The following is a 14,411-nucleotide window of genomic DNA, read 5'->3' as shown; positions in this document are numbered from 1 at the left end:
CGGGTCCGGCTGTGGACACAATGCGCTAGTGAGGGGACACGGGTCCGGCTGGGGACACAATGAGCTAGTGAGGGGACACGGGTCCGACTGGGGACACAATGAGCTAGTGAGGGGACACGTGTCCGGCTGGGGACACGTGTCCGGCTGGGGACACACTGCGCAGTTGGCTTCTTTCGGACCGGAAGTTTTGTACATTAAATAATACCGGCACAAACTGTGATCGCACCAAAGAGAACCGACAACTTCTTACGCTGACGCCTGTGTGAGTGTCATTTCATTGTTATAGAGAACACATCTCCATTGTAGGAGCGGCTCAGCGAGTAAAGCCCCCGAGTAAAGCCCCCGAGTAAAGCCCCATACCCTGTAAAACAATGACACAGAGTTTGCATCTGGGGACCTTGGTTCAATTCCCGCTGTTAGCTCCTTTTGTAAGTCACTTTATCTCCCTGTGCCTCAGGCACCAGAAAATATAGATTGTAAGCTCACCTGGGCAGGGCCTGTGTAATATTCCTATGTGCTGCGTCCCGCGCACAATACTGTAATGCGCTTTGTTTCCCACTGGGAGAAAAGCGCTATCATTATTAAAATGTTGGCATTGAATCTCAACCACCCCAGTATACATCTGCGTTTCCCCAAGGACGGACAGCCTGATGGGGATCCACAAGTGCTGCTCCCCCCTGCACAGGACCAGCATGCTAAGGGTTAACGCTGGTACTTTGTGGAATGTCAGCCCCACCCACTGGAATGTTAATGAGGAAAGAGAACACAAAGAACTTTCTGTTCACAGCTGCATTGAATCTCAACCACCCAAATTTACATCTGTGTCGCCCCAAAGGCGGGCAGCCTTCGGCGCAGCCAAAGGGTGTGATCCGTTTGCTGATGTTTCAATCTGAAACTCACCGGCCCTTTATTCCCTGCGCCCAATTTTCCAACTCTATCTGTGCATGAAATGCCTGTGTGTGACTGTATAACCTCCGTTCTTTTAATGTAACCACGTACTGTTATAACTCTGTGCCCAGGACATACGTGAGAACGAGCGGTAACGCTCAATGTATTACTTCCTGGTAACACATTTTATAAATAAATAAAATAAATAACTAATAATGTTAAGCACAGGGAGGGTGTTTTGTTGTCTGAACTTAGCGTTCTTACCTTAACCCTCGCTGACGGATACAAACCCTAGCGGTCTGACCAGTGGGCAAGCTGGGGATTTATATGTGAGATCCTGCGTTCCTTTTCACAGACCCGAAACTGGACATTCACAAGCTGCGCGGCGCAATACCTTTGCTCTGCCCTGGAAATTAAAAGTGAGGACGTATTCTCCCCGGCGTGTCTCGCTCTGTCTCACGAGGAAAACGCCGTGTCCTTCAGCGCCCTGCGACTGCACCAGTTGAGCGGCTTTGATCCGTGAGATGGGCCCATGGAACCATGGGTACGCAGCGAGAAAATGGTCAGTTTTGTGGCAACACTGTTCTGGAGGCACAAAGAGCGCCGCCCCTGGTGGGAACAACAAGACGGAAACGGAATTAGACGCCCACACGTTCATTTTGTTACTTTATAACGTCGTCTCTGCAACTATTTGAGGATAATAAACAATATCTGCCAATGCTATAGGATCAATGACCTTATATTATTCATAGACACTCCACAACCCCGAGACGCCATTTAATGAAGCCCACTTTTATTGGATTGTTGAATTGTTGATTAAAACAAATCCTTCTCTTCAGTGTCCAAAGACCAACATCAAGAATCTATATTCACTGTATCAAGATGAAAGGGGCGTCAAACCTTAACCCTTACACTCCCTGACTGACCAGCCTTTACTAGGATTACAATGGCCTAGTCACAGAGGTAGTGTTTAATGGGTTAAATGTAGATAATTGGCACCATGAAACAATATCTTTTGCTTTTAATGTCTGTGCAGTAAAACAGATCAGTAGGAGAGCTTCACCTAATCTGTTTCATGATAAGACTGGTATACATATAGGCCAATTGTTTATCCTGTGCTGCTTTGCGAAACTGATCCTGCTATCATTAGCCAAAGAGATAACGAGAGAGAACAATAAGCGGCGGAGGAGATTAAAGGAGAACATAGCCAAACAAAATTACAAATATGTTAAGTGATTGAATTGTGCTAAGGAAGCAAATTACATTGATAAGCTGTTTGTAGTACTGTCCCAACAGGACAGGTTTTCAGGATATCCCTGCTACAGCACAGGTGGTGCAGTCGAAGACTGAGCCACTGATTGAGCCACCTCTGCTAGAGCAGGGATATCTTGAAAACCTGACCTGTTGGTGGCCCTTGAGGACTGGAGTTGGCCGCTCCTGGATTAACCACTATTGTAATGAGACCTTTGCAGGGCTCTTAATGACCTCTATGGGACCCCGTGGTATTGTCTCTAGCAGAGGAAAAAGCCGAATAAGAAACGACCCTACGTAGCGTCGGACTATGTCGCATTTCTGCGTAACCCGTGCTCCGTTACCACGGAAAGCATCATTTTCGTTAGAATTAGCCTTCTGGGCCGTGCCCTCTGTTATCACAAACCCTCTAGCCGTTTCCTATTTCAGTAAACGCCTGACATGTTCGTTTAGGGGATCTGCTAAATATGGCCGCCATGGCAGCCTTCCCAGGGAGCGACAGCAAAGCGAAGACCAGTGACCATCAAAACGCACAGAAGGGCACTTAGAGATATTACAATCTATATACATACTGAGATATTACAATCTATATACATACTGAGATATTACAATCTATATACATACTGAGATATTACAATCTATATACATACTGAGATATTACAATCTATATACATACTGAGATATTACAATCTATATACATACTGAGATATTACAATCTATATACATACTGAGATATTACAATCTATATACATACTGAGATATTACAATCTATATACATACTGAGATATTACAATCTATATACATACTGAGGTATTACAATCTATATACATACTGAGATATTACAATCTATATACATACTGAGATATTACAATCTATATACATACTGAGATATTACAATCTATATACATACTGAGATATTACAATCTATATACATACTGAGATATTACAATCTATATACAAACTGAGATATTACAATCTATATACATACTGAGATATTACAATCTATATACATACTGAGATATTACAATCTATATACATACTGAGATATTACAATCTATATACATACTGAGATATTACAATCTATATACATACTGAGATATTACAATCTATATACATACTGAGATATTACAATCTATATACATACTGAGATATTACAATCTATATACATACTGAGATATTACAATCTATATACATACTGAGATATTACAATCTATATACATACTGAGATATTACAATCTATATACATACTGAGATATTACAATCTATATACATACTGAGATATTACAATCTATATACATACTGAGATATTACAATCTATATACATACTGAGATATTACAATCTACATACATACTGAGATATTACAATCTACATACATACTGAGATATTACAATCTACATACATACTGAGATATTACAATCTACATACATACTGAGATATTACAATCTATATACATACTGAGATATTACAATCTACATACATACTGAGATATTACAATCTATATACATACTGAGATATTACAATCTATATACATACTGAGATATTACAATCTATATACATACTGAGATATTACAATCTATATACACACTGAGATATTACAATCTATATACATACTGAGATATTACAATCTATATACATACTGAGATATTACAATCTACATACACACTGAGATATTACAATCTATATACACACTGAGATATTACAATCTACATACACACTGAGATATTACAATCTATATACACACTGAGATATTACAATCTACATACACACTGAGATATTACAATCTATATACACACTGAGATATTACAATCTATATACACACTGAGATATTACAATCTATATACACACTGAGATATTACAATCTATATACACACTGAGATATTACAATCTATATACACACTGAGATATTACAATCTATATACATACTGAGATATTACAATCTATATACATACTGAGATATTACAATCTATATACATACTGAGATATTACAATCTATATACACACTGAGATATTACAATCTATATACACACTGAGATATTACAATCTATATACACACTGAGATATTACAATCTATATACACACTGAGATATTACAATCTATATACACACTGAGATATTACAATCTATATACACACTGAGATATTACAATCTATATACACACTGAGATATTACAATCTATATACACACTGATATTACAATCTATATACACACTGAGATATTACAATCTATATACACACTGAGATATTACAATCTATATACACACTGAGATATTACAATCTATATACATACTGAGATATTACAATCTATATACATACTGAATAGAGAGGTGGGAGATTCTAGGAATCTGGTGCTGATTGACTAAGCCAGTGTTTTTTTTTTTTTTTTTTAAACCTTTTTTTGGTTAAGGAACCCAAAATTATATTGTGACATTCTGAGGAACCCAAGCAGCGTGGCTCTAATAGCGTGTCTGAGATCAGATGCATTGTAAGGAACCCCAACCCTCTCTAATAGCGCGTCTGAGATCAGATGCAATGTAAGGAACCCCAACCCTCTCTAATAGCGCGTCTGAGATCAGCTGCATTGTAAGGAACCCCAACCCTCTCTAATAGCGCGTCTGAGATCAGCTGCATTGTAAGGAACCCCAACCCTCTCTAATAGCACGTCTGAGATCAGATGCATTGTAAGGAACCCCAACCCTCTCTTATAGCGCGTCTGAGATCAGATGCATTGTAAGGAACCCCAACCCTCTCTAATAGCGCGTCTGAGATCAGATGCATTGTAAGGAACCCCAACCCTCTCTAATAGCGCGTCTGAGATCAGCTGCATTGTAAGGAACCCCAACCCTCTCTAATAGCGCGTCTGAGATCAGCTGCATTGTAAGGAACCCCAACCCTCTCTAATAGCACGTCTGAGATCAGATGCATTGTAAGGAACCCCAACCCTCTCTTATAGCGCGTCTGAGATCAGCTGCATTGTTAGGAACCCCGACCCTCTCTAATAGCACGTCTGAGATCAGGTGCATTGTAAGGAACCCCGACCCTCTCTAATAGCGTGCCTGAGATCAGATGCAATGTAAGGAACCCCGACCCTCTCTAATAGCACATCTGAGATCAGATGCAGTGTAAGGAACCCCAACCCTCTCTAATAGCGTGCCTGAGATCAGATGCAATGTAAGGAACCCCGACCCTCTCTAATAGCGCATCTGAGATCAGATGCATTGTAAGGAACCCCGACCCTCTCTAATAGCACATCTGAGATCAGATGCAGTGTAAGGAACCCCAACCCTCTCTAATAGCGCGTCTGAGATCAGATGCAATGTAAGGAACCCCAACCCTCTCTAATAGCGCATCTGAGATCAGATGCATTGTAAGGAACCCCAACCCTCTCTAATAGCGCGTCTGAGATCACATGCATTGTAAATTCTTCTGTATGCGGTAACATTTTTAAATTACCTGACAATTGCACGGAGCCCTTTAGGGGTGCACACAGAGCCCTTTAGGGGTGCTGGGAAATCCAATGGTCCTTAGGAACCCCTGTTGAAAAACACTGGCCTAAGCAATCTGAACGCTCGCTGCTTACAACCAATAGAAAGACACTGTGCATTGTATACAAGGCTTTGTTACAAGGTAAATGCAATGAATGGTTATTCTTTTTAAATAAGACATCTTATTGCACCTTAAACCCCTGCATCTCGGGCTCTTGACCCCTAACCTACAACCACCAGGAAAAGCCACATCATCGGGCAACATCATCTTTTCCAGACCGAGCAACAAGAACTAACCTTGGATGATGGAGTCGGTGCTGCCGGCTGTGGCGGATATTGTGTCTGAGTTGGAGGTGACTTGCATCGCTGCATCTGTCTCTTCAGCCCTAGTATGGGAAGAACCATCGTTATATTGTGTAACTTGCTGCTACACCATGCAGATTACATCCCCCATTGCAAACTGAAGTCCTATAGCTATCAGTCACACGGTCCCACAAGGGAGAGGCTGAAAATGTGGCCAGCACCGCTCTGTGACAAAGTAACACCACAAAGTCACAGCGGCACTTTCTCCCCGCGTGCTGCACAGAGCGATACCTTTATCAGCGTTACATTTTGTACTGTTGCACTTTGTAGATCAGTAATAAGCATACATTCACATGCTTGGTTGATACTCAGCATTCCCAATGCTCGCCGCCTCCGGTTTCTGGTGCGATAAGCCAGATCGGGCAGTGACATTAATCTGCATCTGTGTTAAAGTCGCGATGAAGCACTGTGCAGATGTTCGGGTAATTCCCATGTGCCTGGTTAGCGTTACTGTTGCCAAGAAATGTTTTTACCCTTTCATTTCTGCAACAAAGTGCTTTGCATTGCTGGACCCCCTGGTACCAACTGTACAAATCTCTCCTGCCCTGGGGTTTGCATAGCGGCGCTGACCAGCAGCGCACGGCAGCTAGAAGCGGCAAATAGACTTAGTATGGCTGCAGAATATCAGTAGATCTGATGGTGAGGGTCACTGGGTCTCGGACGGAACTGGTGCACAGACGCGGTGTGCCGCTGTGATCACAGGTCACAGGTACACTGATCACAGGTCACAGGTACACTGATCACAGGTACACTGATCACAGGTCACAGGTACACTGATCACAGGTCACAGGTACACTGATCACAGGTACACTGATCACAGGTCACAGGTACACTGATCACAGGTCACAGGTACACTGATCACAGGTACACTGATCACAGGTCACAGGTACACTGATCACAGGTCACAGGTACACTGATCACAGGTCACAGGTACACTGATCACAGGTCACAGGTCACAGGTACACTGATCACAGGTCACAGGTCACAGGTACACTGAAGAGATGGTAATTACAAGGACAGGTTATTACTGCATGCTGAAAAACTGCTCTAGAGAGGTACTTGTCACCAAAAACACACCCCCAGCTAATCTGGCCAAGGGAGAGGCCAATAATACACACTGTACATACATACACACTGTACATACACATATACACACACACACACACACACACACACACACACACACACACACACACACACACACACACACACAGCTATATATATATATATATATATATATATATATATATATATATATATATATATATATATACACACACACACACACACCTATATCTACACACACAAATCTATATCTATATACGCACACACATCTATCTCTACACACACACACACACACGTACGTCTCAGGATGCGTGTCTGAAGTGAGAAATGCGTCACTGAGCCAGACCAGGATCTCGCAGACCTGGCCCGGAAACGTCCTTTTAATTCATGGAAGTGCAGGGAAAGCGGTGCGGTGCTGCCGGAGGCGGCGCTGCCGGAGGCGGTGCTGACGGCGCCGGCGCTCTGGAAATCACATCGTGATTAATTGCTAACAGAGTTCTTGGTATTTCAATAACAGGAAAAGGCTTCCAGCAGAGCGCTGAGCAGGCCCCGTACCGTATGCAAACCCGCACAGGTCAAGATGCACTTCCTCAGCTTCCTGCCAGAGAAACGGCTACCGTCAGCACCGTGCTTGCTACCTGCCCCCGGGGCAGCAGGGGGCGCCGCGCACAACTGCGGCCTTCCTTGGCAGTCAGCTTTACTTAACCCTTCGCTACCGGAGGTGAAAACGCATTGCACGGAGGGCTGGGTAATGCCAAGTCTGTTCCCGAGGGACCAGGAAGCCTGTACTAATGTGGGATAGCAAATCCATTTCTTCCTACACCTCAGGTACCAATACAAGGACAGCGTATTGTTAAAGCTAGTATAGATATATAGAGATAGAGATATAGATATATTGATTAGCTTTGCATCAAATCCCATGCTGTGCTTAGAAGCTGTGTGAACAGCAGAGCATTAGCTTGTAAGGGTTCCATGTAAAAATGGATTTCAAGCAAACGGTGACACGTGTGCTCATTTGCATATAATTTCCCACAATCCCTTGCAGCAGTGGAAGCACTGTATGCTAGGTGATAATGATTGAAAGGCAGGGTTGCAGACCTGTCTAAGACGTGAATGTGCTCACAAGTGATATATAGATATATATATATATATATAGATGATATATCTATATAATAGATGTGTGTACACACACGTACACACAAAGTTAACTGCGTGGGGGCCACCTGCAAATATAATGGTAATACAAGGTGGTGAGAACAGGAATCCTCTGCTATTTATACAAACATACAACGCGTTTATTCCGAGCAGAGCAGCGTCCCAGCTCGCCGCAGCACCTGAGAACGGCCCGGAGCGCTGCTCTGCGCTAAATAAATGGTTTCTGTGTTTGTATAAAGTCCTGGAGTATCTGTTCTCACCAACATACATATCACAATGTGATTGGAACACGCCAACATATATATCACAATGTGATTGGAACACGCCAACATATATATCACAATGTGATTGGAACACGCCAACATATATATCACAATGTGATTGGAACACGCCAACATATATATCACAATGTGATTGGAACACGCCAACATATATATCACAATGTGATTGGAACACGCCAACATATATATCACAATGTGATTGGAACACGCCAACATATATATCACAATGTGATTGGAACACGCCAACATATCACAATGTGATTGGAACACGCCAACATATATATCACAATGTGATTGGAACACGTCAACATATATAATCCCAATGTGATTGGAACACGCGAACATATATATCACAATGTGATTGGAACACGCCAACATATATATCACAATGTGATTGGAACACGTCAACATATATAATCCCAATGTGATTGGAACACGCGAACATATATATCACAATGTGATTGGAACACGCCAACATATATATCACAATGTGATTGGAACACGTCAACATATATAATCCCAATGTGATTGGAACACGCGAACATATATATCACAATGTGATTGGAACACGCCAACATATATATCACAATGTGATTGGAACACGCCAACATATATATCACAATGTGATTGGAACACGCCAACATATATAATCACAATGTGATTGGAACACGCCAACATATATATCACAATGTGATTGGAACACGCCAACATATATATCACAATGTGATTGGAACACGCCAACATATATATCACAATGTGATTGGAACACGCCAACATATATAATCACAATGTGATTGGAACACGCCAACATATATAATCACAATGTGATTGGAACACGCCAACATATTCTACAATACAGGGGAGGGGAAGGGGGGGGGGTTGGTGGTGGTGTGTGTGTGTGTGTGTGTGTGTGTGTGTGTGTGTGTGTGTGTGTGTGTGTGTGTGTGTGTGTGTGTGTGTGTGTGTGTGTGTGTGTGTGTGTGTGTGTGTGTATATATATATATATATATATATATATATATAATTAGAACTGTTAATACTGCTTGTGGAGGCTGTTTCGTGGTTGCTGGTTTTGTGGCTTTACGTTCTTCATACTCACGCCATTCACGCCGAGCGCGATATAAAATGCCTACCCGCGGTTCATGCATTCTTTAATTTCTGATGTCCAAGAGTTCAGCTGCTGGTCATCAGATGCGTCAAAAATAACTTCACTTGCATTGACCTAAAACAAAACACAGAAGGATCAGCATGAAAAGGTCCTATTTCTGGCCGGAAAGCACGAGGTCCGTCCGGAACCTCAATGCTCCACATCAAAGGGAGCCCGTTCCCCCGAGCTGCGAGAACCCAATCTCTCACACTTCTCTCACATCGGGGTTATCTTTGTTTTCTAAAGCTTGGGGGAGATTGAACTTTTTGTTCCTCAGCTGTCACCGCGTTTGCACCCGAGCCCAGCTCATGCCCGCGGCGTCTCACCCATCTCTGGGGCTCTATCACGCATGTCAACAACCGGAAAACAAATCTGAACACGAGACATTATCTCGGATCTCTGGGGCTCAACATTGATGTCAAAGAAACATACTGGGGGGCTTTCAATTTGCAAACCGGGCAGCAACAGCGATTACCCAGCATGCTGCGGAGCCTCTTCTCCATGCATGGGAAGCTTGGAGCCCCAATCATTTTAATGAGCATAGAGCATGCTGGGCAGAGAAGCCACTTCTCAGCATATTGAATAAGCACCAATGAGAGGACAGCTCCATTTAAAGCCCTCTCCCTCCTTAAAAAAAAAACCCCTCTCTCACTCTTTCGGCCCCGCACCCCTGGCATGTCCGTCCCCTCAATATCCGACTGGCCCCCGCTCTCCTCCTGTGGGACCTTTCTTACAACACATTTCTTTAACAAAGCATAGGAGTGGCTCCGTGGCTGATACTTTACACCTCATACACTGACCGTGGCCCCTGCAGACTCACTTATCCACCCCCCTACTGTCTCAGTAAGTTCTCCCCACTTAGATTGTAAGCTCTTCGGGGCAGGGACCCCCTTTCCTATTGTTTTATAGCTGACGCGCTTATTCCCCTTTCTGTGTTATATTATGTCCCACGCTATTTACATGGATGGCGCTATATAATTAAAGATATACACACATGCGCATCAACGTTAATGTGTCAGTCCACATATTCCGTATTAAAGGCGACCCACTCAAAATACGCCCTCTCGTAAAGAGGCGTCGGGGTTTCCACGCATGTGAAGTGATATAAATAATCATAGAGATTGGGATTCAGTATATTAATTATGCTAAAGATAATGGGGAAGGGCAGGGGGTTGCAGCCCTGTGTTAGGAGATAATGGGGAAGGGCAGGGGGTTGCAGCCCTGTGTTAGGAGATAATGGGGAAGGGCAGGATTGCAGCCCTGTGTTAGGAGATAATGGGGAAGGGCAGGATTGCAGCCCTGTGTTAGGAGATAATGGGGAAGGGCAGGATTGCAGCCCTGTGCGAGACACGTGAATGTGCGCACAAGTGATATATTTATTTGCTGCACATTCATTAGTAAGAAGATATTTTTCACTGCATAAAAATACATAACAACTTTAAATAAATGATCCTTGTCACTTTGTGCTATAGGCGCAATCCGTGCTATAGGCGCAATCCGTGCTATAGGCGCAATCCGTGCAAGATGCGTCGTGGTTTTTTTAATTTTTTTAAACCAAATCAGTTCTGTAATATTAGATTATACTTATGGCTTTAAAAAAATAAATATATATTTTATCATTCAACCTCAATGCCCTTTTTAATGGGTTTTTAATATACTGAGCATCCTGTGATTCCTATAGCAGGTTTTATCCCACCTCCCCAGCAGTGCAAGATCTTTGCAACACTTTCCTGTGTGTGATCATTTGTTGATAATATTCCCAGCAGTTTGAGCTGCAAACTGTAACAATAGATAATGTTACTGCCGTAATATCAGGATACATTGTAGCTGCTGAGTTACACTGACTGAAGGACTGATTGAAACGGAAAGGCAGCCATTTAGTGAACCCTGGGAAGCAGGATGTTGCTGATCGATCACGGGAGAACCAATTGATCGGCAGCTTAGGAAATTAGTTTTCAATAAAGGTAATCAAAGACATTTAGTAAAACAAAAAAAAGATTTGTTTTGTTTTAGAAGCCGCGGGGTTTCCTCTCTTACAGAATGACCTGGCCCTAAAGTTACACGGTGTACTGACCCCACTGGCAGCGAAACGGTTAAATACCGGGCTGCCTCTGTGTGTCCGTCTGCCTATGTACAGTATGTGCCTTTGTATTTGGGAACCTTCCAGGCTAAAAAAGGAGGTCATGATTCAGTTAATTAAACTCAAGCGTTTTGGCAGCCGCCGTCCCCCGCTCGTTGGTCCTCCCGAAGCGGATACTCTCACTATGGGTCACGTGTCGGCTAATTTGGACGGCTAATGACGACTAATGTTTTAATTACGGATCATTCTCCAAGGGTTTCAGTCGAAAGCGGTTTAATCCCATCTGGGCTCGGGCGCCCCCTGCTCTGCCCTATGGTTCCCACTGGAAACAGAACCGGCAGTGTCCTCTTGTATAATTACCTGGCGCTGTTTGCGGTCCATGCAGCGCCGTTACTGGGCTTTAGCACAAGTTTTGCATTCATGAAACTAGATGAGTGAATAGCACATTTATGGGCACAGTCTAATACAGAGAGAGGCTCTTCCAAGCTTTGCATGGGACAGACTGAAAGGACCTATGGCCCGACCCAAAGTATATCCCCGACCCGATATCTGTACTGATGTATGCTTATAAACACAGTGTACAAACTGTGACAGAGCCCAAGTAAGTGCAGCGTGCGTGTGTGTGTGCATGTGTGCGTCTGTGCCTGTGCGTGTGCGCCTGTGCGTGTGTGCCTGTGCGTGTGTGCCTGTGCGTGTGTGCCTGTGCGTGTGCGTGTGCGTTACATACACACTCGCATGTCTACATATATCTATAAAAACAGGGAAGTATTTTAGCAACTTTGGGGTCGTTACCCTGAACAAAATATATATCCTGTATTATAAAGCAACACTGCATCCGGTAAGAGGTATCACAACAGGAGTGGTCAACTCCAGTCCTCAAGGGCCACCAACAGGTCAAGATTTCAGGCTATCCCTGCTTCAGCACAGGTGGCTCAATCAGTGAAGACTGAGCCACCTGTGTTGAAGCAGGGACATCCTGAAAACCTGACCTGTTGGTGGCCCTTGAGGACGGCAGTTGGCCGCCCTTTGGCTACTCCCTGCGTTTCATACCTTGAGCACAAAAGTGTTGGCGTTGTCCGGCATTTCCAGGCGGGAACATTTGCGGATCTCTTGGACGGCGCAGCATGGGACGCGCAGCTTCGGCCTGTAACACTGCAGGGAGGAGGGGGGGGGGGAGGCAATGCATTGGGGTTAATGGGGTCTGCGTCACAATAAATATCTCCTTCAAAATCAATGCTGAACCCCACATCGGATTAGGACTGCAGGCTACACTAGCATTTACGGGGTTAACGGCTGATCCGATTTAGGCTCTTTTATTTCCCAATGAAACAAAACGACCCAAATCATTCAAATGACACAGCACCTTATACACCTTATACACCTTATACCATATACACCACATACACCTTATACCCCATATACCCCATATACACTTTATACACTACATACACCTTATACCATATACACCATATACCATATACACCATATACCATATACACCTTATACCATATACACCTTATACCCCATATACCATATACACCTTATACACCATATACACCTTATACCATATACACCTTATACCCCATATACCATATACACCTTATACACCATATACACCATATACCACATACACCTTATACATCATATACACCATATACCATATACACCTTTTAGGTCGCGCTTATAGTGTTTGCGACGGCGACGCGACCGATGATGTCACACGCGAAAGTTATAATTTAACTTTCAGCGACGGGGTCATTGATTGGTTCAGAGACAGTCACATGTGGCGACAGTCTCTGAAAAAATCAAATTTACCCGCTTCCAAATTTTTGGTCGCTCTGTCACGCTTACTATAAGCGCTCGCAACGGAGTCAATTGTTTTGTTTTTGGAGCGACGTTACGTCGCCGGCACTATAAGCACAGCCATATACACCTTATACCATATACCATATACACCTTATACCATATACACCTTATACCATATACACCTTATACCATATACCATATACACCTTATACCATATACACCTTATACCATATACACCTTATACCATATACACCTTATACCATATACCATATACACCTTATACCATATACACCTTATACCATATACCATATACACCTTATACCATATACCATATACACCTTATACCAAGCATGTTAAACTCGCTGTCCGCGGGCCCACAACGAACATATTTGTGCTTCCCAATCTGTGCGCCGTGGCCTAGAGGGGCGCCGCGAGTACCCTCCCCACCACCCCTCCGATTATCCCCCCCCACCATCCCTCCGATTATCTCCCCCCCACCATCCCTCCGATTATCTCCCCCCCACCATCCCTCCGATTATCTCCCCCCCACCATCCCTCCCCACCATCCCTCCGATTATCCCCCCCACCATCCCTCCGATTATCCCTCCCCACCATCCCTCCGATTATCCCTCCCCACCATCCCTCCGATTATCCCTCCCCACCATCCCTCCGATTATATCCCCCCCACCATCCCTCCGATTATCCCTCCCCACCATCCCTCCGATTATCCCTCCCCACCATCCCTCCGATTATCCCTCCCCACCATCCCTCCGATTATCTCCCCACCATCCCTCCGATTATCTCCCCACCATCCCTCCGATTATCCCTCCCCACCATCCCTCCGATTATCCCTCCCCACCATCCCTCCGATTATCTCCCCACCATCCCTCTGAT

The 14,411-nt window shown here is 43.8% G+C and overlaps 1 protein-coding gene across 3 annotated transcripts in view; it reads right to left on the bottom strand.

Annotated features, from left to right (window-relative positions):
• SH2B3 (SH2B adaptor protein 3) overlaps positions 1-14,411 on the bottom strand; it is a 151,114-nt gene that overhangs the window by 11,843 nt on the left and 124,860 nt on the right. The window contains exons 3-6 of one of the 3 annotated variants that reach the window (XM_075568172.1): positions 12,762-12,863; positions 9,618-9,706; positions 5,918-6,006; positions 1,283-1,473 (exon numbers count right to left, since the gene is read on the bottom strand). In XM_075568172.1, the coding sequence (XP_075424287.1) occupies positions 1,283-1,473; positions 5,918-6,006; positions 9,618-9,706; positions 12,762-12,863 (471 nt within the window). Of the gene's footprint in view, positions 1-1,282; positions 1,498-5,917; positions 6,007-9,617; positions 9,707-12,761; positions 12,864-14,411 lie in introns of all 3 variants that reach the window. The other 2 variants (XM_075568171.1, XM_075568173.1) reach the window with 2 other exon arrangements.

Source organism: Ascaphus truei, chromosome 13 (genome assembly GCF_040206685.1).
Source record: "Ascaphus truei isolate aAscTru1 chromosome 13, aAscTru1.hap1, whole genome shotgun sequence".
NCBI classification, from domain to species: Eukaryota; Metazoa; Chordata; class Amphibia; order Anura; family Ascaphidae; genus Ascaphus; species Ascaphus truei.
Note: the sequence above shows the minus strand (reverse complement) of the source record. Positions and strands in the feature narration are given on the sequence as shown.